The sequence below is a fragment of the Natator depressus genome, chromosome 1 (genome assembly GCF_965152275.1).
Source record: "Natator depressus isolate rNatDep1 chromosome 1, rNatDep2.hap1, whole genome shotgun sequence".
Classification (NCBI taxonomy): Eukaryota; Metazoa; Chordata; order Testudines; family Cheloniidae; genus Natator; species Natator depressus.
In genome coordinates, this window is record NC_134234.1 from 310135337 (window position 1) to 310162911 (window position 27575).

Genomic DNA, 27575 nt, shown 5'->3' on the forward strand with positions numbered 1-27575 from the left:
ACTACTCTAAGCTGTTCCGAAAAGAGGGAGGTTTTGTGAAAATAATAAGGGAGACTTTTAATGAGAAAAATTCTAGATAGATAAATAGGAGAACAGAATTTCTTTGCACACCGGCCTGAGGCATGCACACCTGCGTACGCACACACCCTGTCCGAGGCATGCACACCTCCAGACACACCCAACTCCAGGCACGCACACCTCGCCTGAGGCATGCACGCCCGCGTAAAGCTCGCACACCCAACCCCAGGCGTGCACCCCGGCCCGAGGCACGCGCACCCGCGTGCACACCCATTCTCAGGCCCGCGCACGCGCCTGCGCCTGTCTCCCCCTCAGCTGGAAGCACCTGGCCCCCTGGTAAGCGCCTTGTCGCGCGCGCCGGAGCTCACCTGCACCGGCACCTGGGACCACGCTGCCCTGGGGCGGGCCGCCCTCTCCCTGTGGCTCGGGCCGCTGTCGCTCAGGCGGGATCCGGGCGGCAGCCACAGCTGCAGCAGGAGCTCTCCTTCCGCAGCGGATGCGTGAGGGGAAGGCTGTCCCAGAGAGCCGGAGAGACAAAGCCCAGCGTGGGCGGCTCGGGACTGCCGGTGCCGCGGACTCCCCTACCCCAGAGGTAACGTGCCTGGGGCGCGGTGCAGTGGGGCCAGCCGCCCCAGCTCCATCCCGGCCGCTCGCTCTCCTCCGCCTCTCGCTGCCTTCCCCTGCCCCCGCCCCTTCCCCTGCAGCTGTCCCCCATCCAGCCCCGTCTCGCCGCGCCCCCAGCCCCTCTTCAGGCTCCCTCCACCCCACCCGCCCCTTTGTCCCTGTGACTCCTCTTCGCATCCCTCCCGCCAGGCCCGCTGGGGCTCCGAGTCAGGCAGGTGCCCAGGGGCCCTTAGGAGAGTTGAGCCCTGCTGCCGTGCTGGTGGTGCCTTGCTGGGGAGTGGGGTTAGCTGCAGCGGCTGTTGTGTGCTGGGGGACCCGGAGACGCTGCCCCGTGACGGGCTGAAGTGCCTGCGAGGATCCAGCAGCGCGTCCAGTGCAGTCTGGTTCTGGATCCCTTGCAGGGTACTACGCTGGGCAGCCAAAACGGGTGGGGTAGGGACCCTGGGAAAATGACACCGCCGTTTGCTCGTCCTCACTGCTCTGGGATTGTAGGTGCAGCCGACGGAGTTACGGGGGGTAGAATCGTGCCCACGTGGAAAATATTTTTTAGCGTGTAGTGATTGAGTGCTGGACTTGAGGGGAAATAATGCACCGAGTTAGCACACCGGAGGTTTCTTTTGGTCTCAGAAGTGCAAGTATGTATTTTTACTTCTTGATAAGATAAAGGGGGAGAGGGGATGGGGAAAATTCCCCTACCTATTCTACATACAAAATGACAGCTTCAGGACAGAAACCGTGTCCCTCTCACTGAAAACTACATCGAAAATAAAAGCAGTTACATGCCTCTTAAGACCCGAAGAAGAGCTCGGTGTGGCTCCAAAGCTTATGTCTCTCACCAACAGAAGTTGGTTTGATAAAACATGTTACCTCACCCCCCTTGTCTCTCTCAAGATCAGTCAATTTTACAGTTTTTAGTGTTAACTCATTTTGTAGATAAAATTATAGCTAAATAATCTGTTTAAACAGTTAATTTTGACTAAAGCCAACTGTTTTAGGAATAACTATCTGGTTATTCTTTATTGCAGATATCAGATGACTAAGGGAATAGCAAGGATATAGGGAGCCTTTAATCTTTAGGTTTCTGCTTCAAAAACAGACACTGACAGTAACTAAACAGGTTTCAGAGTAACAGCCATGTTAGTCTGTATTCGTAAAAAGAAAAAAGAAAAGGAGTACTTGTGGCACCTTAGAGAGCTGTAGCTCACGAAAGCTCATGCTCAAATAAACTGGTTAGTCTCTAAGGTGCCACAAGTAACTAAACAGTTACTGACTGACACCTGCTGACACCTTTTTTAGTTAATGGGACTTGGTCCACTGTTTAATGGCTTTGTCTAGATTACAATTTGCTTTCTTTTTTGCTATACACAAAGTAAGGATATAGTGGACATGGTGACTGAACAATCCCATCATTTAGAGAGCGTCACATCAGAACAAGGTTGAGGCTTAAGATTAAGGCAGTGGAAAAGCTCATATTATCTATCTTGCAACTAAAGCTTTCCATTTTTGCATATAACAGGTACAAGTATTATCCAACCATTCTCTTTCATTACCCATAAACTGAAGTGACTAGTGCAGTAACAATGTTTACTCTGTTGTTTATGTTATGCACAATGTTTATAGAAATGTTTTTGCCCTCTTATTGTTACTCTGATGTATAAAGATGAACCTATAAACTGTTTTCTCTACACCTTTTTTGTAGTAGAAAAATTGAAAACTAAGGCACTGATCCTGCAGTGAGCACCCTGCACATAAACCTCCATTGATTTCACCGGGGTTCCACATGGATGTCCATATGGTGATGAGGCACTAAATAATTTCAGTTGTTTTCTGTGTTCATATTCTCTCACAAATATAAAGTAGCAAAAGCTTATAGGGAGCAATGTGCATAGGAAAGTAGCTAAGCACAGCCAGGCTGTCATCCTTTCAGGGGTTTGAGGAGTTTGTGACTTATGCTTCTTTAGAACATCCTAAATATGTAGGTACCTTGTCCAAACATGCAGTAATGCTCATTAATGTTGTTGGGAATTATAAATGTCTATTGAATGAAGAGCAACCAAACTAGTTCAGGTGAGTGTCAGAGAATGTTGCTTCTACAGTAGCTCTAGTCTAAACATACATTATTTGCATGACTTTTTCAGTTCTCAAAAGGATGCATCATTCCATCCAGTATGAAGACCACCAAAGTATGAAAGCCCATTCAATACCTCAACATCACATGAAAGTATTTCTAGACTCATTAAGTAGTCAAGGGCCAGAAGAAGTACAGCAATTTGTGCATTCTCCAATCTCGGTATACCAACAAGGAAATCATTATATATACATGGGCAGCACCGATGTATCAGGGCCTTTGTTAGAGTTGGTGCATCCAGTTACATCTCCTCTCCAACATCCAGCACTAAGCTACTGTGGACCACTGGAGCAGCAGCATATTCAAGTGTACCATACACAGTCTCAACAAGGCCATCAAATAGAAATGCAGCAAAATAATTTGGTCAAACAAGTACAACTGCAGATAGAGGCTCAGCCCTCCCCTGAAGGGCAATTTAATACACCAACTTCTGAACGTGAAAGAAGACTGTCATGTATTTCTCAACCTATGAAGAAAAGGAAAATTGACATGCCAGTAGAAGACAACTACAGTAATAGTCAAAGTTCTCTGCAGAATATACCTATTACTGTACTAACAATGCCTAGCCATACCCAACAGCAGGCTTACAATTCTCTTCAAGAACTGCTAACAGTAGATAGCAATCAGCTGTATGGACTTGCACCTGCTACAGGAACAAATGGCCATCTGCCTGATGTAGAATCATGGGCAGTTTGTCCTCATGCAATTTGCCCTGAAACTCAGAATGTGATGAATACCCCTGTTTATCGGGATGCCTGTGGTATTATTCAGATTGGTGAAATGGCTATGAATATGACTAGCATTAAGTTAGAAGAAAGCAAGGATAATTTTCAAGCTGTTTCAGAAGCTAGAAAGAGTATTCAGGAGAGTCCTATTCCTAGCACACCCTGTTTCCCAGTGCAATGTGTAAATAAGAATGGAAATACGCACCTTCCTCTTGCTGTACAGAGTGGAAAGAGGATGCATCAATCAGCTGAATACTGGGATGAGCAACAGGTGCAGGTAAGCACAAATATGAAGCTCTGTGGTTGGATGTGTGTTTGTGACTTCTCTGGGTCCAATCTGCTTCTCCAAGTTGGGTTTCCTATCACTCGTATTAACTCCTTCTCAGGCAAAGGTGTGTTCAGGTGGGATTATGTATTGAGGCCACGATAGTCTGAAGCTTTAGCTGCCTTTCATCTGCCTAAAATATACATGCACAAAAACTTCCTGAAGAGTTTAACAAGTGTATAAATCATAACTGTACAGGCTTCAGAGATACAATATTAAACATTGCAAAATTAGCTTTTCCTGTTTGTCATTGCATAATGTACTCTAATAATCAAACTTCCCTATTTGACAGGATATTACCATGTTAAAAGATAAAACATTACACCAGGGCATATTTGTCCCAAACTTGAAATGTACCCATGTAGATTCCCCCCCCCCCCCCCTTTCTACCTTATAACAAATTTAGGCAAAGTGTTCCAGGTGGATGGTCTTGTATCTGCATGCAGCTCCATGGCCCCATGCTCATATTGAACCTCAGTTGCACTGCACAGGTCTCAATGAGGGCAGACCAAGGTGTGGGTGTGTTTTTTGTTTTTGAGAAACTAGGGATCCTTGTCAAAACTGTGGCTTTGGGACTATGTCTAATAAAACTGTGATTCTACAATGTATAAATAGTAGAAAAAGATTTCTCATTCAGGCAACTGCCCCTACTTCTGAGTATTAGACCAAATAATTCTCTATTAACTTAGTTCTGGTATGAACCGTACTGAAAAGCAATTATTACAGTACATATTCTATATTGCAAAGTAACTTGGCCAAAACCAGTGTGTCCTTTTAATTAAAAATCTTCTTTGACTATAGATACGTTGTAAGGAGCAAGCTTGTCTTAATTTTCTTGGCAAAATTAGCACAATATTTGTTTACAAACCTTAATTTAGCTGACTGCATGAACAACACTAATCAACCCTACTTGTTTTAAACTTGGTCTTCTCCCTCCCTTAAAATGTAGCTGAATGTAAACCTAAAATTGTGGGATTATGGTAGCATTGTTTTGGGATAGAAATGGTCAAGGGCTGTAATAGTAGTAGTTTATAGTCCTAATTTTGTTGTTGTTGCACCCAAAAGTTTTGAAAAAGTTATAAATAAGGGGATTCCAGAGGGATACACTAGTGTAGCAATGAAATGACCTAGGCACAATGGTAATCCTATATTAAAGAATGTAAATATTATTAAAAGAAGAGGTCTGTGTTTCTCTTTCAAACTAAATCTTAAGAACTGAGTAACCGGATCTTTTTTTTTTTTTTTTAAGCCATACATCAGTATAGAGAAGGTTAAAAAACTTCTACTTGACAGATTTGGAGGTTACCCTAGAGAATTACTCTTTCCTCATTCTAGAAGCAAAAGCCTGGTTGAATAGAATGAGTGATCCGCGTTGTTCTTCTTTTAGATCAGATATTGGTCTCAGTGACAACCACATGATCGTTTATCATGTGGAGGTCTTTCCAGTTAGGACTTTTCTGTTTCCTTTTTGTCAATCCATCTCTAATCCAAGATGTGATATTGTTATTTAATTGATATTTATTAGGGCAGTCAAGCGATTAAAAAAATTGTGATTAATCGTGCAATTAAAAAATTAATAGAATACGATTTATATAAACATTTTTGGATGTTTTTCACATTTTCAAATATTGATTTCAATTACAACACAGAATACAAAGTGTACAGTGCTCACTTTATAATAATATTTACATTGTAAAAATAAAAGATAGTATTTTTCATTTAATATATAATGTATTCACTTAATACAAGTACTGCAGTGAAATCTCTTTATCACGAAAGTTGAACTTACAAATGTAGAATTATGTACAAAAAACCCCTGCATTTAAAAATAAAACAATGTAAAACTTTAGAGCCTACAAATCCACTCAGTCCTCCTTCTTTCTCAGCCAATCGCTCAGACAAACAAGTTTGTTTACATCTGCAGGAGATGATGTTGTCCACTTCTTGTTTACAATGTCACCTGAAAGTGAGAACAGGCATTCGCGTGACACTGTTGTAGCTGGTGTTGCAAGATATTTATGTGCCAGATGCACTAAAGATGCTTCAACCACCATTCCAGAGGACATGCGTCCATCTGGTGATGGGTTCTGCTTGATAACGATCCAGAGCAGTGCACACCAACACATGTTCATTTTCATCATCTGAGTCAGATGCCACATGCAGAAGGCTGATTTTCTTTTTTGGTGGTTCGGGTTCTGTAGTTTCTGCATGGGAGTGTTACTCTTTTAAAACTCCTGAAAGCATGCTCCACACCCCGTACTGATCAGATACATACTGAATATACAGTATTAACTTTACTCTTCTCCAACAACTAGAGAAATTTTTTTGGGGGGGAGGGGAGATGGAACTTCCCCCAACTAGCAAGGAGGCTTCAGAACAACTTCCCTATCCCTTATATGTGGGTTGGTCTAGCATCTGCTGTAACCTCAGACAACTTGTGTGGGATTGGATCTGCAAATTGGGCAGCCTGCCATGAACAGCCTATTCCTCGACAAGCAGCCACGGAGGAACTCGTTACTCCTTGTTGTGTAGGCCACACAATGGGGTTTATGATATCTAGAGAGGGTCTTGCATTACCCCCAGTCCATGTATGTCACTAAGACTTGGTGCATTAAGACTATACTGGGTGTGAAGGAACCTTGGACTCCCATGTTGGAATCTGTTGAATCTCCCTCAGCCCAGGATACTGTAAACACTTGAAATATTAGCTGTAAATATTTTTCATATTATATAAACACTTGTGCATAGAGATTTTTTTTTTTTTAGAGTATGTGACTCTTGGACTGATTATTTTTTCCACTGTTTAGATCCAACACTGCAGTCCTACTAAAACAATAATGCAAGGATTAAATAACCTCATTCACTAGGTATGGTACAAAATAGAAACCTGGGCCTGTTTATATGGTGCAAAGTTGATGCAGGGAGAGAAGACTGTGTGTGTGTGTGTGTGTGTGCGCGCATTGCCTCCTCTTCCTAGGAGTGTACCTCCTGAGCAATAGGGAAAAATTAATTCGTTGGGTTTATAACTTAAATCTTAATGTACAAGTACAAAACATAACGATTGGTGGAAAATACATAGATTTAAACCAGTGCTGTATCCCTCACAGCAGTCAGGCTCTGTCTGCTGCCACCTTCCTTACCCGATGAATCATTTGTTACATTCCTTTACCAAGTACTTGTCTTGGGGCAGAAACTTCCCATAAGGCCTCATTTTGTTCTAGGCGAGAGGTAAAAAGTAACCAACATATATGGCAAAAAATAAATTGCAATTGTGATCTATTTCAGTTTATGTATTTGAATGTTTACAAAAAAAATATTTCCTTACGTTTAAAAAAAGTCTTAACCCAACAATGCCTCATTAAAAGAAGCCAAGAGCAAACAAAAAAGGAGACAAGTGAATCTGAATTATTCGATGTTGCATCTTTACAAATTTATTAGTGAAACTAATAAAGTTTCCTTAATAGGGCCTTGTTTTATTTTCCAGGTGATCACTGTAGCTACTGAAACAACTATTTTGAGATTCATCTGCACACAAGATTTCTGAATCACCTTTTTGATGTTGCCTTAGGAGCCTTCCTTAGCTGCTTTATGTTAGTGAACTGTGCTGTACCAGCAGAGTCATGTTTGTTGTAAGTATTCTTTTGCAGCTGTACAGTGAGAACTCTTAATGTGCAGTGCTATATTTCAGTAATTAATGGAAATGATTATTGAACTATATCACTTCACGTTACTTAACAAGTTTGTGTTCCTCAAGGATCACCACTTGTTTCACTCTACAGCTATTCCTGCAGGTTCCTCAGACAGTAGCATCAAAAATACGAACTGATTTGTCACACTTTCATGCAGTGTTAGGTTCTTAGTGGCTCCACTGGTCTCCTGGAAATTAATATAAACAGCGAGTTGAAAGAATTACCTCTTCTAAATAGTGAAGTGCAGAAACTGAAGCAGTAAATAGCAAGTATGTTCCAGTTAGCTCTACATATGCTAGCTAGTCATTAAAGATCAGAGAGGGCAGACGAGAGCACTGAAGTGAAGCCAGTAAAGGTTGGGAAGGTTGTTTCTCTTCTTTTCTCCTGTTTGTGGTGATGAGGGAGAAATTCTTCTCCTTCCTTTCATTTTCCTTGTTTTCTACTTGCAGATTGAATTCTTCTCTTCTCCCATACTAACCTCTCCCAACTTTTATCTTCCTTCTTACCATTAAGGTTCCCTGATAAGAAGCCTTACACTTCATTGTGGCTTTTCATAAGAACGGCCATACTGGGTTAGACCAAAGGTCCATCTAGCCCAGTATCCTGTTTTCCGACAGTGGCCAATGCCAGGTGCCCCAGAGGGAATGAACAGAACAGGTAATCATCAAGTGATCTATCCCCCGTCACCCATTCCTAGCTTCTGGCAAACAGATGCTAGGGACACCATCCCTGGCTAATAGCCATTAATGGACCTATCCTCTATGAATTTATCTAGATCTTTTTTGAACCCTGTTATAGTCTTGGCCTCCACAACATCCTCTGGCAAAGAGTTCCACAGGTTGACTGTGTGTTGTGTGTGGGGGAAAAAAACCTTCCTTTTGTTTGTTTTAAACCCACTGCCCATTAATTTCATTTGGTGGCCCCTAGTTCTTGTGTGAGGAGGAGGAGTAAATAATACTTCCTTATTTATTTTCTCCATACAATCATGATTTTATAGACCTCTATCATATCTCACCGTAGTAGTCTCTTTTCCAAGCTGAAAAGTCCCAGTCTTATTAATCTCTCCTCATACAGCAGCCATTCCATACCCCTAATAATTTTTGTTGCCCTTTTCTGAGCCTTTTCCAAGTCCATATATCTTTTTAGAGATGGGGCGACCACATCTGCACGCAGTATTCAAGATGTGGGCAGATCATGGGTTTATATAGAGGCAATATGATATTTTCTCTTATTATCTATCCCTTTCTTAATGATTCCCAACATTGTTTTCTTTTTTGACTGCTGCTGCACGTTGAGTGGATGTTTTCAAACAGCTATCCGCAATGTCTCCAAGATCTATCTTGAGTGGTAACAGCTAATTTAGACCCCATCATTTTATATGTATAGTTGGGATTATGTTTTCCAATGTGCATTACTTTTCATTTCTCAACACTGAGCTTCATCTGCCATTTTGTTGGCCAGTCACCCAGTTTTGAGAGATCCTTTTGTAGCTCTTCGCAGTCTGCCTGGGACTTAACTATCTTGAATAGTTTTGTATCATCTGCAAATTTTGCCACCTCGCTGTTTACCCCTTTTTCCAGATCATTTATGAATATGTTGAATAGGACTGGGGACACCACTATTTCTCTCTCTCCATTCTGAAAACTGATCATTTATTCCTACCCTTTATTTCCTATCTTTTAACCAATTACCAGTCCATGAGAGAACCTTCCCTTTTATCCCATGGCTGCTTACTTTGCTGAAGAGCCTTGGGTGAGGTACCTTGTCAAAGGCTTTCTGAAAATCTAAATACGCTGTATTCATTGGATCCCCCTTGTCCACATGCTTGTTGACCCCCTCAAAGAATTCTAGTAGATTGGTGAGGCGTGATTTCCCTTTACAAAAACCATGTTGACTATTCCCCAACAAATTAAGTTCATCTATGTGTCTGACAATTTTGTTCTTTACTATGGTTTCAACCAGTTTGCCTGGTACTGAAGTCAGGCTTACTGGCCTGTAATTGCCGGGCTCACCTCTGGAGCCCTTTTTAAAAATTGGCCTCACGTTAGCTATCCTCCAGTCATTTGGTACAGAAGCTGATTTAAATGATAGGTTACAGACGACAGTTAGTAGTCCTGCATATCCCCCCTCCATTTCAAGTAATCCTTTTATTCATATTCTTATGAACTCACTAATTCCACACTCTCTTTGATTCCTGCTCCATTTACAGTACTTCTCACTCACTTCATTTATCTCTGTGCTCTTGCTGTGACTCTCTCTAGCTAGGGGTTGCATTTTCACTTGCCACTCTTTGCACTAGGAGCTTTCTTCTTCTGTGAATGGTTTCCTCTTTAAAACTGGTCTCCATCTCTTCCCTACCTCATGGACTGACTTTCCCAGTAAACTCATTTTGTGCTAACATGGAAACAAAATGTATTCTAAGCTACAACAATCTAAATTGGTATATTGACAGGTTTCAGAGTAGCAGCCATGTTAGTCTGTATCCGCAAAAAGAAAAGGAGTACTTGTGGCACCTTAGACTAACCAATTTATTTGAGCATAAGCTTTCGTGAGCTACAGCTCACTTCATCGGATGCATACAGTGGAAAATACAGTGGGGAGATTTTGTATACACAGAGAACATGAAACAATGGGTGTTACCATACAGACGGTAACAAGAGTGATCAGGAAGGGTGAACTATTACCAGCAGGAGAGCGGGGATGGGGCGGGACGACCTTTTGTAGTGATAATCAAGGTGGGCCATTTCCAGCAGTTGACAAGAACAGTAGGGGGAGAAATAAACAAGGGGAAATAGTTTTACTTTGTGTAATGACATATCCACTCCCAGTCTTTATTCAAGCCTGGGTTAATTGTATCCAGTTTGCAAATTAATTCCAATTCAGCAGTCTCTCATTGGAGTCTGTTTTTGAAGTTTTTTTGTTGAAGAGTGGATGTCATTATACAAAGTAAAACTATTTCCCCTTGTTTATTCCCCCCCCCCGACTGTTCTTGTCAACTGTTGGAAATGGCCCACCTTGATTATCACTACAAAAGGTGTCGTCCCGTGTCTCCCCCCCCCCCCACGCTCTCCTGCTGGTAATAGCTCACCTTCCCCCCCCCCCCCCGCGCTCTCCTGCTGGTAATAGCTCACCTTCCCCCCCCCCCCCCACGCTCTCCTGCTGGTAATAGCTCACCTTTCCTGATCACTCTTGTTACAGTGTGTATGGTAACACCCATGGTTTCATGTTCTCTGTGTATATAAAATCTCCCTCCTGTATTTTCCACTGTGTGCATCTGTTGAAGTGAGCTGTAGCTCACGAAAGCTTATGCTCAAATAAATTTGTTAGTCTCTAAAGTACCACAAGTACTCCTTTCCTTTTTTTAAAATTGGTATAGAAATTGAAACAATATCTCCTTTGCAAAATAATCCTTTTATAATCTCACTCTTCTTCACTCCCCAGAAAAAAAGCTCAAGTAAAATGCAATATTAAAAAATATATATTGATAAAGACGACCACTATTTTTAGAGGCCCATGCTGTGTGTCTGCAGTGGGTAATCCTAATAAAACTGAGACAATTGGATTGTTCCTGATCTGGAGGGTCAATTGTTTTAAATTACAAACATGTAAATCTTTAGAATAATCTTTCTTAGCTTCTAGAGTACTCACTGCTTTGGCAATGTGATACAAAATAAAAATAAGCAATACAGTGCTACTGACACTTTTAAATACTATTGCCCACAAAAACTATATTAAAATAACATTATTTAGGTTGCAAAGTCAAGCACTCAAAAGCTGGGAAATGCCAGATATATGGTTGCCTCTTCAGTTTTAGTTCTGTGCCCCCTGCCCCCCCACCCCCCCGTGTGTATAATTACATAATAGTATAGTGCATATAGATGGAGTGGGGGGGGGGGCAGAACTAAGGTTTCTGAGGCAACCATACAACTGGCATTTCCTAGTTTTTTGAGTAATTGGCGTTTTGTGTGTAATTGTCTTGGACTTCTTAAGAAAAAGGGGGAAAAACAAATTTTATCATGTGGTTCAGTAACAAAAGGGATAATATAAAATGTTCCCCAACCTAAAGATAGGGGGATCTGGTGGCAACCTCTGTAATAACACAGATGAAAACTTTATCGAGTATTAAAGCTTAAAGCACTCATTTTTTAGTTTGTGCTCTGAAGGCTGCCAGACTTAGGCTCTAGGCTGGGGAATGAGTTCCCAAGGTGAACACCCTTTACTGGGAACTCCGCTGCTAGTCCTGCAGAATTAAACTCCAGGAACTAACTGTAATGATCTTGGGGTTCATTAAACAAACCAAATAAATGTGAAAGGAATAAAACTGGAGAGCTTCTGTGGTAAGCTGCTGCACACAGCCTTGGTGGTCCCAACCCCTGCTTCCAGGGCACAACTCCAAACTCCTATATTCATAATACTGTCCCTTATGAGGGACCATCTCTAAATTATAATCTTCTACAAACACATCTCTACATCTTCCCTCTTAAAGAAAAACAAATTAACTCTTATATATAAACAACTAGCCACGCTCCAATAACACATTCTCAACCCATCTAGTACATTTCCATAAAAGCAATGTGTCTACTACCTAGAGAGGAGAGGTTACCAGCACGTCGTTCTTGAGTGAGTCTTTACCACTCACTTTCCTCAAATACCCACTATCCAGGCAGGTTAGCAAGTCTCTCTGAGGCTGTGTCTACAATGGCAACTGAACGACAAAACTTTTGTCTTTCAGAGGTGTTTAACCTCTTCTCCCCCCCCCCCCCCCCCAAAGGAAAAAAAAGACAAATGTTTTGCCACGACAAGTACCGGTGTGAACAGTGCTCTGTTGGCAGGAGCACTCTCCTGCCAACAATGCTAACGCCACTTGTTGGGGGTGGAAGTTTTTTGTCGGCAGAAGAGCCCACAAACAGTGGCTACACTGTGTGACTTTTAGTGACACGGCTGTAGCAATACAGTCTTGTCACTAAAAGCTGTGTAGTGTAGACATACCCTTAGTCTTTCAGGACATTTAGTCTCCCACTCTCATCTTCTGAGTATCAGCCTCTCATTAGCATGTGAGTTGTTCTCTCGTTCCTTTGTGCGTTGATGATAAAGGATCAGTCGGATGGGAAACCATAATCCACGTCAGCTATCAATGTGTTAGAACTTTCTGGGATTACTTGTAGATCCCTTCGATTACATCGAAATGTGTCTTCCTGATCTGTCCAGACTACATAACGCCTTGGATGCAGCTGTTCTTTAATAATACCCCTTTGGCCGCAAGTATTAGAGGTGTGATTCCTCAGGGGCACACACCATCACCTGGGTTAAGAGATGGGAGATCACAGGCCCTGTTTTCAAAATAATAATTCTGCTTCCACTTCTAATTTTTTTGTATTCCGCATGGTTTCATTGTTATGTGATTTCATCAAGTTATCAGAAATTGGTAAATTAAATCTGATCCTTCTTCCCATTAACAGTCGAGCTGGAGAAAAGCCGTTCTCCAGGGATGTACTTCAGTAAACCAGTAATGCCCTAGACAAATCACCCCCCACTGTCAAAAATCTTTTTCATAAGGCTCTTTACTGTCCCTATAGACCTTTTCACAAGTCCATTTGATTGGGGGTAATTTGGACTTGATGTTTTGTGATGAAAATCCCATCTATGGCAAATTGCTCAAAATCTGCACTGGAACATTGCAGCTCATTATCACTAAAGACAATTTGGAATTCCATGTCTGGAGAAGATACCCTTCATACTGGCTATCACAGACTTACTGTTAGTACTGTGCAGTGTACAAATATCTGGATACAGAGAATAATGTGACTATTAAATAACCCTTTGATTGCCAGGTAAATAAGTCAGTGCCTACCTTCTGATAAGGTGGAACTGGATGTGCTTGACTTCTCTGTATTTTGGATCTTCAGCATTTTGCAAAATGATTATTTTCCCCACATTTGTGACAGTGTCTTGCCTTTGGAAAACTGTTTGGGGCCATGCTGTGATCCACACCTTCCACATATAACCGTCTGTACCCAGTCTTCCCCCCAACAGTGGTTTTCGTAGCAAGTGGTTTCACTCTTTTTGATTTGACCTATTCTGGCTATATTCTTTTGTATTCAGTACATACCCTTCAGCTGTTTGGCTTGTGCTCTCACAGTTTCTGCTGCCTGCATATTTGGAGAGCTTTTTCTAAAGTTAAATCTCCTTCATGGAGCATTCTCTCTCTTAACACATTGTCTTTAATGCCACAAATGATTCGGTCTCTGTCAGATCACTAAAGTCACAGGTTTTACTGAGTTTCCTTAATTCTGTGACACATTGCTCTGTCTATGGTGTCATCAGTTTTTTGCATTCATGTAAAAAATTCATCTCTCTCAAAGGTTTCATTCATTTTTGGCATGCAGTGTTCCTCATATTTAATCAGTATTTTATTTGTCTTCACTCTTTCATCTTCTTCAAACTTAAAGTTGTTATAAATGTCCAATGCTTCCTCCACAGCAACATGCAAAAAGATAGATGAATTCATTCTATCGCTTTTTTCCCCTTTGCCCACTAAATACAATTCAAATCTCTGTCTGAATTTTTTCCAGTTCTCTGCAGCATTGCCTGACAGTTGAAGACTTGAAGGAGGTTGCAACACATCCATTTTTGGCTTTCCCTGTCCCCCTTTTTAAGCTAGTCAAGCTACTAGTGTACTCAACAAATTCATGCAAAAGCCTCTGTGCCTAGTGCTCCACATGCTTCTCTGGTGCCCCCCTTTGACTCTGCTTTCTGTTCCAAACACAGGAGTTAACTTCAAGATGACTGTAGTGTCCTTCTCATTTGGCTCTTCTGACACCATGTAACAATCATGGGGTTCATTAAACAAACCAAATGAAAGAGAGGAATAAAACTTTTCTGAAAACAAACTGGAGAGCTGCTGTGGTGAACTGCTGCACACAGCCATATGGTGTTCCCAACCCCCCCTGCCTCCAAGGCACATCTCCAAATTCCTATGTTCATAATACTACCCCTTATGAGGGAATGTCTCTAAATTACAATATTCTACAAACATCTCTCTACACTAGCAAGATCACCTGGAATGCTCTTAGATAGCTCTGGCTGGGTATAAAGTGGAACACTCAAGTTGCTGGGTTCCAAACTACTCAGACCTTTAAAGAGCGTCACCAATACTTTCAATTGACACTAAGAGGTCGACAGTAACCTGTTAGCTGTTTAACGGTCCATCAGACTTAGAATACGGGCAGCTGACTTTTGTTCTTTCTGAAGCTTCTTTCAGTTGCACCATTCTGTTCGGGTTTGATGCTGTAACCAATTACTATTATGCTAAATGACCTGGGACTTGCCTACTTGAGAGACTGCCTCTCTGTGATATTGCCAAAGATGTAGTCAATGGAGGCACTTGAGATCAAGTACCCATAACATAAAAGAATGGTTAGTGTAGTATTCCCATTGTGGGTTCCTTGGCTTTGCAGCTCACTCTCCCTGCCTCCTTTGGTTAGAAATATCTCTTAATTTGTTCTTCAGGGCATGCTGGGAGGTTTTGATGCAGGTGGCAAGGGATATAGTTTAAGGTATTAGACTTTGTTTGGAGACAGCTGTTTTTGTAAACAAATGAAGCTGATTGGGATAGGGATTATACAAATTCTACAAGATTAAATAATGGCAGAGTGTACAGAGCTGGGATGGGCCCTCTTAAACATGTATCTTTATAAATTGAAAGAAAATAAATAAATTTGGCTTGAAATCACTTGACTGGAATATGTTAAGCAGGGGTCCCTGTCTGTGCACAATAGGGCCTGCTTCCTAAAGGCAGTGTCCTGCATATGCTTCAGCACTTGGCTTTTGTTCAATGTGTTGTTATGACACAGATTCAATAACTGCTGCAAAATAGTAAAGCTTAAACCTAAAGACATCAACTTCTAAAAACCCTTTCTCTGCCTTAAAAATTTAAATAAACTTCCCTAATCACTGACAAAGCATTTTTCAAAATAGTGGCCAAAAAGACTTGAAACAAGGCATCAGTATTGCCAGATAGTATTGTAAAGCATTTTGGAGAAGGATAATCTTGTTTTGCTTATCTAAAAGCAGGTTGTAAAAACTGCTGAGATTATACAATTTATAATGGAAATGCTAAGAGAACTTAAATACTGTTAAGTACAATATCAGCATATACTTAAGGTTACACTCTTTCTTTGCCTATAATACCAAACTTCTTTTTTCTCAAATGGCTTATTTTTTTTTTCCTTCTGGTTACACAGGGTTCTCAATCGCTGCCACACTTGCAGATACAGACTGATTTACATCTTCCTTGCAAACTCAAACCAGAACAAGGAGCTAATTTCTGGAAGAGCTGGGCACAAATAAAAAATGAGGATGTATGGAAAGATGCTGGAAAAAACCCTCAGGGATTTGGAAGTATGATTTTTAACTTACTTTTCACCATTCACTGAAAAGTAATTTTTTTCCACTGAATGCATCCAACGAAGTGAGCTGTAGCTCACGAAAGCTTATGCTCAAATAAATGTTAGTCTCTAAGGTGCCACAAGTACTCCTTTTCTTGAAAAAAAAGATGTCCTTGTACATCATCTAAAGAGTCAGGGCCTGATTTTGTTCAATAGTATCTTTCTTCACAGGTCATCCCATTGAAATCCATGATTAAGGGTTGCAGAATTAGGCTATTAGATATAAACAAGGCTCTGTGTATATCATGATTTCACAGACTGCACAGAAATGGTGAGATTAGCCCAATACTGTGACTTTTGCAACAGTGGGGAGGCGGAAGGAGGCATCCCTGTTTCTGCCTTCCCTCTGTTGGAAAAATCAACGTACTGGGTTCAGCTATTGCAGTTGGGGGTTGGAGATTGAGATGTCTCATCATGTGGTGCTAGCTGTCTGGCCTAGACTGCTACTGTTACTTCCTGTCTGGCCAGCAGGGAGACAGGAAAGGTGCTGACAATGCATGGGGATTAGGAGACCCTGGGCTGGCCTAACCTACGCCACAGGAGTCCCTGGCCGGCTTAGGGGAGACACCGCAGGAGCTGAGAGAAATTTTCCGCTTGGAGCATGAGCATGTGTGTGAGGGGGGCCAGAGCTGTGATGGATAGCGCCATGTGATGACACACACCCTGCCCCAGTTTGCCATGTCCACTCCCACCATTGGCCCACCACTTACCTGCCCTCCCCAGGATGGGATCAACCTACTTAGCCCCCCCATAAGCAGCCTCTGCCTCAGCTGGGAGGTGGAAGCTGGGATGCCTGCTTTCTGCTGTTGGAAAAATTGCAGCAGTTCAGCGGGGGAGGGAACTCAGCAACTGTTCATATTCTGGTATTCCATGAAATTCCAACACTTACCCCTGAAGCTGTTGTGATTTAATACAAAAAATAATACAGTTTACACAGAGCCTTAGTTGGAAACTGCTCATTCAGAATATTTCAATCTATAGCAGTTTCCAGAAACAGTACCAGAGCTCTTTTCTAGCAGTGTACTTAGTTATGTAGTGGTTTGTCACTTATAAAACCCACAAACTTCTCAGCATCAAAAAAATCTTGAAAGATTTCCTCTTCATTGAAATCACACACGTATTAGAGAGAAGAAAGGTTTATGCTAACTTGACAAATAACAGGAGAAAAATAACTTGGCTTAAACTTGGCTTTGAGCAGGGGGTTGGACTAGATGACCTCCTGAGGTCCCTTCCAACCCTGATATTCTGTGATTCTAAATATGCTCTTTTCACATTATAGGAAGAAAACCAATGACTTTTAGGGAAGATGTCCTTTCAGTGCCAATAGCAGAACTGAATTATGGGCTGTGCCTAATGACCAAAGAAGCTAGAAAGCAAGATGGTTCCTCTTATGAAGCAGACATGTTGTATTATTTATTTCTTTGTATTCAAAAGGTAAACATAAAATTCAGTTGAATGACTGTTGGACTCTTACTGTACATGGACAATTAGATCTTACATGAAAAGTATTGTTTTCCCCTTCAGGATATAACCCATGAGAGCTAGTTGCCAAAGAAAATTTAAGAGAGCTGATTGTAGCTACTCATGCCGAGTTGAAAAAGCATATATTCCCTTTCCTGAAACCGTGTCACTAATGCAGAATGTAATGTGTTCTGCGCAATCCCATAAAATAGGTTGTTAAAATATAGAATTAAACAGTGGAAGCTTAAAATTTTGAACCTGAGGATGGTGGGGGTTGGAATTGGAGGCGTTTGGGGAAGGCACAATTTGGGCTTTTTCAGGCATAATAGGATTCCTCAATACTCAGCATACTAAAGCTTTCATGATAAGAGATCCAAAATAGTTGGGTGGCCGGGGGAGGGCGGAGGGGGAATGGGAATGGGACGACCCACAGCTTGTTCAGTCCATCCTTCAAGATGTGTTGCTAAGCGAACTTAGTGTGGAGCAGGTTTTAGCCTATAAAATAGATAGGGCTCAGGTGCAGGTAGTGTTAACAGCCATCAGTTGAACTGTTAGAATATAGGTATTAATTTTGTTAGCGTAGACGAGGCCAGTGATAGTAAATTTGCACACACTGTTCCAATAAGTCTTAAATACCTGTATTGCTGATACCTGATCAATAGGACTAATGAGCTTATATTCTTGAAGTGTTTCTGAATTCACTGTATCCTTGCAAAACTCACTTTCCAGTTTATTGTTCAGACGACTAAAGTCTAAATGGAGTAAGTTGATGTATATGCTTGTGTCACAGGCATTATTGAGACAGACTATTTGGGTGGAAGGGAATCTGGTTTCATTTTTCTCCCTGTAATAATTTAAATAGAACAAACTTAAAATCCAGTTTTTAAAAATGTACCAGTTTAGGGGAATTGTGCTCTCATGCAAAAGTCAGTAGAACTTTGTCAGTGGTTCATTTAAAACATGAGATGATTGTGTTTTTAAAAAAAAAAAAAAAAAAAATTAAATTCCAACATGCTAGGCCAATCCACTAGGGAAAATGTTAGTGTGAAATGATGAAGACTTACTGATGTTCCTGTTCTTCTGTACTGAGTGAGTAATGTTTTTGTAGAGTTTACTTTCTGAGCCATTTTATGGTTGAGACGACACAGAGGTTAACTAACTTAGTTATAAAATGAGATCTAGTAAAACAAAGCTTTCATTTCAGTTATTATCCTACCAACATCCGTTTCTTTTTTTATTCATAGTATATGTTTGACAATGACAGAATTGACAACATTTTTGCTGATCTTTATTATGTGAAGTTTTTGGAAAGGCTTCATGGCGTGATGAAGGGATGGTGTCCAAGAGTGAGCCCCTCTGGTAAGTGGAGAAACATTGGGGGGGAAATGAAGTCTGTACTTGACTACTATGTTCTGACATGAATTTATTTGTATCAATATTTGTTTTCCAGGGTATGTTCTGTCTAGTTGTATCATGGAGGAAATGCTATGGGACTGCAAACAACTTGGAGCACATTCTCCTGCTACTCTCCTGTTCACACTGATGTATTTCAACACTAAGTAAGAATGTTTTCTATAAAAGTCTTCCATGTCTGAGTCTATGTAGCCTACCAAATGGCTTAGTTTTTGTAACTTGCTGAAAAAGATTTCCCAAACTCCTTCTATCCCCTGCATACCAAACAGATGAATTGGTAAATATACTTTTAATGCTTGCCAAAACCTTACTATTTGTGTTTTGCTCAAATTCTCATTATCTCTTGATGAATAGTGCACACGGTGAACTGAAGGGGGCGGGGGAGTAGATAGTGCATGTTGGGAGTAGTCATTATATTTATTTTCCCTGATTACTCATATCTAATTTTTCATAAGATAAGTACTGAAAGACAAACCTCTTATCATAACTTAAATAATTCATTCTCTTTTTTTATACTGCTTTCTTTACAACAGAACTATCATGTTGGTTATTCTCACAACCACAAACAATATTTATGTGAAAACCACTGTAGGACTCATTACTTGAGTCTTATAGGATACAATCCCTGTATGCTGCTTATGTAAATTCTTAATAACTTGGTATTTCTTTTTTTGTCCTGTCAGTTTCTGAACATTCATTAATATTGTTTTCAGTGAAAGCCCCATTTTAAATGCCAGGCAAACTATGTATACATTGCAAATAAACCACAGTTGAAAGGTAATATATTATTCATTTGTTCAGGGGTCGGCAACCTTTGGCACGTGGCCCATCAGGGTAATCTGCTGGCAGGCTGCAATACATTTTGCTGATGTTGACCATCCACAGGCATGGCCCCCTGCAGTTCCCAGTCGCCGCGGTTCACCGTTCCTGGCCAACGGGAGCTGTGGGAAGCGATGGCCAGCACATTCCTGCAGCCCACCGCTTCCCGCAGCTCCCATTGGCCGGGAACAGCAAACTGTGGTCACTGGGAGCTGCATGGGGCCATGCCTGTTGATGGTCAATGTAAACAAAATGTCTCGTGGCCTGCCAGCGGATTACCCTGATGGGCCACGTGCCAAAGGTTGCCAATCCCTGCATTAGTGTCTTAAGCTATTACACTTCCCTCCCTCCTCTTCCCCCCCCACCACTTGCTTACCCTAATTGTATAATTTAGAATTTTAATGTACTTAATTACATTGGTATTGAATTGTTCATCTCAAATTGGAATTTAACTTTCTAAAAACAGGTTGGAATCAAGAAGTCCTATAATATATGTTGACTTATTCTTCCTTTGTATAAATATATTCTTTCTCTGTATAAAACTAAATATTCTGATGTTATTTATAAGTTAGACATTAAATCAATGATTCTTCCTGACCGCATGCTGGTTGTACTCAATTATATTACATGATGATCTTTGACTCTTTTTAGGATGTGTATTGACAAAAGCATTAAGATAAACATTTACTAAAATTTTAAAGTAACTGTTTCAATTCATGTTGGTCTGAATTTGACTTCCCTTTAAAATTATCTGGTAAATAATATCCTCTTAAAATATTTGTTAGTGCCTTTACTTTTTAATAAAAAAAAAATCACTGTTCTGTGCAAGGCAAGTTTTGTATTTTTCCTCTGTTACTGCAGTTAACAAAGAAATACCATTCCTAGTTTTTTTAAATAGTTTTTCTTTCTGCACCAGAATCAACAAAAACGCAAAGCAATATTAACATTAATTACAAGATGTGCCCAAATATTAGGGGGTATAGAGACTTAAATGTTTTGCCAAAAACAGAAATTTAAAATAAACTTCATTTTGCAATCTTATAAAAGACAGCATTACTCTTTTTATAGTTGAAATGAATTTCAGTGTGTAATGATTTTAAACAGATTGGAATTAAGTAACATCACAATAGAACACTGTTACGCACTTTTGATCTGTCATTAGGCTAAAGATTAAGGCCCCAGTTCTTCAAAGCACTTAAGCACTGATCCAAAGTTCAATGAGGTAAATGGAAAGACTCTCCTTGAGTTTGTTGGCTTTGGATTATGGTTTTAACCATGTGCTTAGCTTCAAGCACATACTTAAATGCTTTGTTGAATAAGAGCTGGAGAGTATGTCTACACAGGGATTAAAGACCTGGTTGGCCTAGGTTAGTTGCCTCGGGCTCATGGACTCAGACTGCAGAGCTAAAAATCGCTGTATAGATGTTCAGTCCCAGGCTGGAGCCTGAGCTCTGCGACTCTCCCCCTCGCAGGGTCCCAGAGCTCGGGCTCCAGCTCAAGCCCTAACATCTACACTGTGGTGGTTTTTTTTTTTTTTTTTTTTTTTTCCAGCCCCAGAGCCCAATTCAGCTGATGTGGTAAATTCTAGCTGTAAGTGTTTTATCCCTGTGTAGACATACTCTAAGTGCCTTCAACTACCCAAAAGTGTACCAATATTTTAACCTTCCTCTCATTCCCCAAATAAAAAAAGTTTGAAGCATTCAGAACGCGTTTATTTTGAAAGATTATTCTGTTTACTATGCCATAATAAATAGCTCTCAGAATCTGATTTTGGGTTGTTACAATTATTTTTTAGTCTGTCTTCCTGTTTCTCTTTCATGTTGATTTATGTTCCTTTTATTTATGGTGGTGGAAGGCAGAGCTGATTATTTGCTATTAGAGATTCTTTATAATGTTGCTTAAGACTCCTTGGTAACCAAATTAGGAGTATACTACAAGCGGAGTAAGATCTCAAACAACCCTTGAGTTTTCACTAAAGCTCCAATCCAGCTGAAACTTCAGTGAGACGACTCACAATGTGTAAAATATTAAGCACGTGCATAAGTCTTTGCAGGATTAAGTGATGTTTTCTAACATAGTATTGGATCCTGCAAATACTCACTTTGTTGGGCTACTCATGTGAGCAGAGTTACTTCCAGGATCAAGTCCATAGATTAACATCCAAAAGGAAACACCTGTATAGTGAGATATTAAGGAATGTTTCAGCTCTCTGCCCTCACTTCTGGTTTTGGCACAATGCAGAAGTGACCTTTTTAAAATTTGATGTGGGGTCTAGATGAGCTCAAATAATTAGTTGAAGTCAGAATGTGACTTTGAATAGATTGGATTATATTCTGAATTCTTATTGTGCCATAAAACAGTACTAGTGAATCCAATTACTCTGGGTTTACACGGGTATAGCAGGTCAGGATTTGGTCCATAGTCCAAAGCTATACTTTTTATTGAGAATCTGGAAAGCCTTTTAAAAAAATATTTCTCCTCACTTTTTTTTAAATACTCCCTGCCGAGTCTGCCAACTCTTTCTCTCTCTCCAAAACTGAGTTATAATTGTTTTTCTCTTGTATGTGAGTAGGTATTTCATATTGAAAACTGTGGAGCAGCATGCACAGCTAGCCTTTTCCAAAATTCTGAAGCAGACCAGGAAAAATACAGGCATCGGAAAGGACAAATGTTCTATAATACGATTCCTGAGGCTTTATGGACAGATTCTGGGAGGACGAAAAGGTTTGAACTCATTAGACTAGGATAATAACCTTTAAAATGATTGTGTACCATTGTTTGCCACTAAGATTGTGAAGGACATGACAAAAAAGCCTTCTTGGCAATTTGTTTGGAACCTGAGCACTGCTGTTAGTGTACATATATGCTTAGACCCTGTTCCTGCAGAGATAACTGTGTAGGTGAACCCCTCCAACTGTGCAGAGCCCCATTTAAGTCAGTGGGGTTCTTTAAGGAAGCAGGGGTTTGCCGGTGTGGAGTCAATCTCAGGACTGGAGCTTTAGATTGTATTCCCCAGCCCTAGTGATGCACATCTAGGTTGGGACCCTCAAATGCACTCAGCATTGGCCTAACTTTGCACCCACTGAAATCAATTAGAGCAAAGGTAGGCCAGCACTAAGTACAGGGTATTCTTAAAAATTCCAACTTTCATGTTTTTGGAGATAGTAGATTTTTTTAACTTTTATTAAAGCTGTCTCCCTTTTTTCCTTTCTCCTCTCCCTTCATGTTTCTTTTTTTCCCCATCTTTTCTACATCTAGTTCTTTTAGAAACCCAGACATAGGATTTCTTTCATAGATGGCGTTACGCTATGTATATTTTAGATCAGTTATGCTCAAAATGCTTGGGCCATTTCCTTGCTCCCTGAACTCCTCCTAATTTACAAACATGCGCACGCACCTCTGCCTTGGTGAAGCATATCTGCTCTCTTCAGTGTGTGTGTTTCTCTCCTTAAAACTATAACCTGTCATCAATCTGTGTGTGGAGTTCACATTGACAGTCTGTAGGGGAGAGGATTTTTGTCTCCAGCATACTGGCAGGCTTTTGTCCCAGACATTTCCCAAAATGGTTGGGAGCCATGGAACTAGCCTATTTAGAAGTTTAACAAACTACAACTCATTCTGTGCCCTGAACTGTCAAGTGATTGGCTTCATTCTCCAGTTACTACAGGTCTACTTTACATACGCTCTGCCCCATAATGGTTGAGTATCTTCTCTGCGGCCATAAGGCATAGTAGATTGCTTAAAGAAACAGCATCAGATATATGCTCAAATGAAATCCCTGCGCCCACTGCCTGAGAGGACTGTGCATGTACAGATGAACTCTTGAGGTGATTCCTAAATTATAGAATGAGAGGGTACATTCAGACTCTACAAGAGCATCAAACACTGGTTATTATAACTTTTCTGAATAGAGTTGGTCTCCAGAAAGGCTGGATGCATATTTTATTCTTTTGTGTCACTTTCTGCAAGTATTGAACAGCGCGTGGCTTTCCATAACACTTTCTTTATGCTGCAAAAGTTTGAGGCACCCCTATTATATGCTTTGTGGTAATAACTTGCACAGCTTCCCTATGTTACCATGTGATCTTACTGACATTTCTTTCATGTTGCTTGGTGGTCGCTTGTTATAGCTTGTCTTAAATTGAGGCAGGGACCCTCATTTTTTTTGTTTGCCTGGGACTGCAACGCTGATTGAGGCCTCTCAGTGCGACTTTAATATAAACCAGTAGGCATCCTGTATACGACAGTCAAAAAAGCGTTTCAGATTATTAATGAAAATGAGTTTGAATAGTAGAGTTGCAGCTATTCCTAAAGAGACTATGACTTGGTTTCCAGAGGGTCTAAATCAACTTAAAAAAAATATTAGTTAGGACTTCATCCAAAGAAATTGTATAGGATTTACTTAAAAGAATGGAGGATTTGGAGTCCTTAGGAAGGTTGACAGTATTGCCTCTTCTCTGTCTCCCCCTCATCTCCTTTCTCCTTCTGCCAGTTTGGGGAATGACACTTTGTCTACTTATCCAGTGGAAGCTAAACACTACCCACCAAAACATGCAACAGAATTTTTACCTGTTTACAAATCAGTCCCTTCCACGATGCCCAGGCATTCACTAGGCTAGTGAAATGGCATCAATCCTAGTGATCCAGCTCCTGGAGCCATTGAGCGGATTGCAAGGGAAAAGTCCTGTCTCTTATACACTTTTTTTTTGCAAAGCATTTTAAAATGGTTCCTAGCTCAGAAAGCATATGTAATTTTTGAAGAGGATTTGCAAAATCAAGTAATTTAAGAAGCAATCACTGAGTCATAGGTTGTTTTAGTGGATTTTCAGAGGTGCATGTATGCCCATAAAGTCAGACTGCTTTAGACTGGATCTGCAACACCTATGATGGGGTTCTGCAGACACAGTGAATGAAATCCTGGCCCCATTGAAATCAATAGGACTTTTGTTGTTGACTTCATGGGGGTCAGGATTTCACCTGATACATTCAGAAAACTCATCACTGCTAAATAACTTTTTACATGAACAGTTTGTTTATATTAGGTTAAATCCTTATGTTTTAGGTCAGCCATACAACTCACAGTATACGTTTTCACAGCTACATGTTTTTAGCTGCCACTGTCTGCAGGGAGTACTTTACTGTTGCATGAGCTTCACCCTCTGTTTCCTATGATAAAAATTGTGCATACCGATAATCAGTATGGCTGACATTTATCTGCTAGTACAACATACCAGATTGGCTTTATTTTCCTAAGCTGTCAGTCATTTATCCACAGACTAGGTCAGACACTGGCAAGAGCAATACGTTTCTTATACTACAATAATGGTGTGCCTGTTGTTGAAATATTTAGCTGCTATAAAAACATCTTTTTTTTTTAAAGGAGCCACATTGAAATAAGACTGTTTAAAATAGTACTATTGATCAAAAACTTTCATCAGTAAAAATACTTTATTGAAACTAAATGCTGTATTGTGAACATACCGCACACTATTTGTCTCTTTTTTTTGATTTGCAGATGAGACTTACGTGGAACAACCTGAAAACCCGGACAACCCTTTGCAGTGCCCCATAAAACTGTATGACTTCTATTGCTTTAAATGGTAAGGCTCTAAGGACTTATTTTCTACACTAGTTTTAAACATTTGATGGCTTTCAACACATTTCATCATACTAGCTATAACAACTTCAGCAGTTCACAGGGAAAGATTTTCTCTTCTATAATGATTGACTTCCCTCATTTAATACTTGGGCTTCACACCACAACAAATACCTGTTCCAGTCTGAGTTTGGCAAGAGAGGATCACTGCTAATTCAAAGAGGAATGCCTAAAGCTAGCAACTTTTTATGTGTGGGAGCAAATATATCTTATTACATAATAAAGAAGAAAGTCAATACTAATTTACTCTTAAAAGGAGTATAACTAAGTAGTGTGTTGCTTGGTATAATTCAAACTTTCCTTATAGCCCCCAAGGTGTGAAAGGGCCAAGTGATGCCTTCTATCTGGTCCCTGAACCAGTCGTGGCACCAAACAGTCCTATCTGGTACTCTGCTCAGCCTGTGAAAGTGGATGTGATGGAGCAGATGTTGACCAGAATTCTGGTGGTCAAGGAGGTCCAAGAAGCACATGCGAAGACCCATATATCAGCATAGCAACAAGGACAAATGGATAAGTTACAACAATGCCCTTATTATAAAATTGTAAATACAATTTTTTTTCATAAGGCATGGAAGACTGTCTGTAGCTAATACTTTCTTTTTACTAGAAGATGACTGAATGCTATGAGTAAATAGCCTTTAACAGTACCAATTTGCTAAATTCCACAAAGTGGATTTCCTATTTTGTTCATATTTGTCTAATTATACTCGCATCTAAAGAGGGACAGATGTGGTTCTAGTACTAATACTGTGAAACACCAGCTAAATCAGAGTCCCAAACGTGTCATTTTGATTAATTTATAAGTACATAGCTCTTTAAACTGAATTGACAGTGGGAAGTGTATACAAATTCAGTTTTTATCAAAGTCCTCAATGGAAATAGTGGTTACTGAATTATATTACTTTACACTGTGACTTACTAATAGTGCAATGCAGGCATAATTTTCTCTATAAAACGAGTGACTTTTTTACATTTTTTTCCTTGTTAAAAGGATGCTTCCATGACTAGTCTATTTGCAAAGGATAGACTTTGGAGAAATAGTACTTTGAGAGGAGTAGGAAATCTAACCACCTTAAATGCCTTGTGGCTAATATTTGTATAAGGTTGGATAGCTTACATTAAAACATTACTTTCTTTAGTCAGCAGGGAAAGAATTTACCTCACTTTCGAAAGCTGGGGCAATAAAGACACCTGAAGCTCTGAGACTGTTCCTAATTCTAGGTTGTGGGTATGTGCATCGATAAATTTCTCACTACACCCTTGACACTTTATTGGAATCAACTGTGTTATGCGAGCCTTCTGTACATACACAGATCTATACAAATTTACCTCAGTTCAGTAATCTAGTGCCTTACCACAACCCAGCCACTTAAACATTGTAGCAGTGGCTGTAAAGTATCTTGTTGACGTAAGTTCACCTTTTCCAGGGAGATTTTGTATATTGTTCACATTATAATACTGTATAGATCACCAGTAGGAAAAATGGAGTTTGTTAGTGGAAGTATTATAGATTGCTATGTTATCTTATTTACAAACTCAACACTAATTGTCTTGAAAATAAACTTTGCTTTTGATAGTGTTGTCAAAATTACATTTAAACATGAAGCTGAAACAAATGAAGTTGACCCATTGTTTTTGAATAGCTCACTAAAACCAGACTAGGATCATATTGTGCATAAACAATAAATGAGTTAAGATCACATCTCGTCAAATGCTTATCGACTGAAGAAGAATGCTGCTAGTTTATATTTGTACTATGAGTGGAGGCAGTCGTTTTTGATCCAAGATGGGAAATGTTACTATTGACAGTGACAAATATCTATTGCAGTGCATGACACCTAGTGCCAGCATGGTTGATTTAAAATTAAATAGGGATGGCATTTGATCTGGTTTATACCAGTATGTGCATGTTTCTCACTCGCTCTCTGGATATACAGACATACAACCTGCTGTAAATATCCAGAAGAATTTAAATGAACATGTTGCAAATTACCATTCTGAACATATTTTTCTCCCATCTTTACTATGAAGAGAGAAGGTGAGATGGGTAAAACCTAGTAAATAACCCAGCCCATCTCTGCCAATAGAGGCTTTTTCCTACAGCCTTCTCTAAACTCATTTTCAATTGAAAATGATAGGGCTTCTTCCTCTCAAGAATAGCCTCCCTTGTGAAGTGATGAAGCTTTTCCTGCTCAGCTTAAATTTTCTTTCCTAATTTTCTCTCTTCCTTGTTATGCTTTCAGAATTCCATCCTTCAAAGAGTCAGACAT

At 40.2% G+C, this 27575-nt stretch overlaps 1 protein-coding gene across 1 annotated transcript; it reads left to right on the plus strand.

The window, feature by feature from the left end:
* The first annotated feature begins 288 nt into the window (after positions 1 to 288).
* On the plus strand, positions 289 to 26990 carry LOC141980782 (transcriptional regulator QRICH1-like). Its single transcript, XM_074942377.1, has 9 exons — positions 289 to 354; positions 2781 to 3772; positions 15753 to 15909; positions 17236 to 17390; positions 18662 to 18776; positions 18868 to 18976; positions 22222 to 22373; positions 25165 to 25249; positions 25613 to 26990. The coding sequence occupies exons 2-9, from the start codon at positions 2792 to 2794 to the stop codon at positions 25797 to 25799; spliced, it is 1941 nt and encodes a 646-aa protein (XP_074798478.1). The 5' UTR covers positions 289 to 354; positions 2781 to 2791; the 3' UTR covers positions 25800 to 26990.
* Positions 26991 to 27575: the final 585 nt, after the last annotated feature.

Bases quoted from the DNA above. Each gene is read 5' to 3' on its own strand.
- LOC141980782 (XM_074942377.1), top strand. From the start codon at position 2,792: ATGCATCATTCCATCCAGTATGAAGACCACCAAAGTATGAAAGCCCAT. The intron at 17,391-18,661 runs GTAAACATAAAA...TTTTATTCATAG, and splicing joins TATTTCTTTGTATTCAAAAG to TATATGTTTGACAATGACAG. The intron at 18,977-22,221 runs GTAAGAATGTTT...GTATGTGAGTAG, and splicing joins CTGATGTATTTCAACACTAA to GTATTTCATATTGAAAACTG.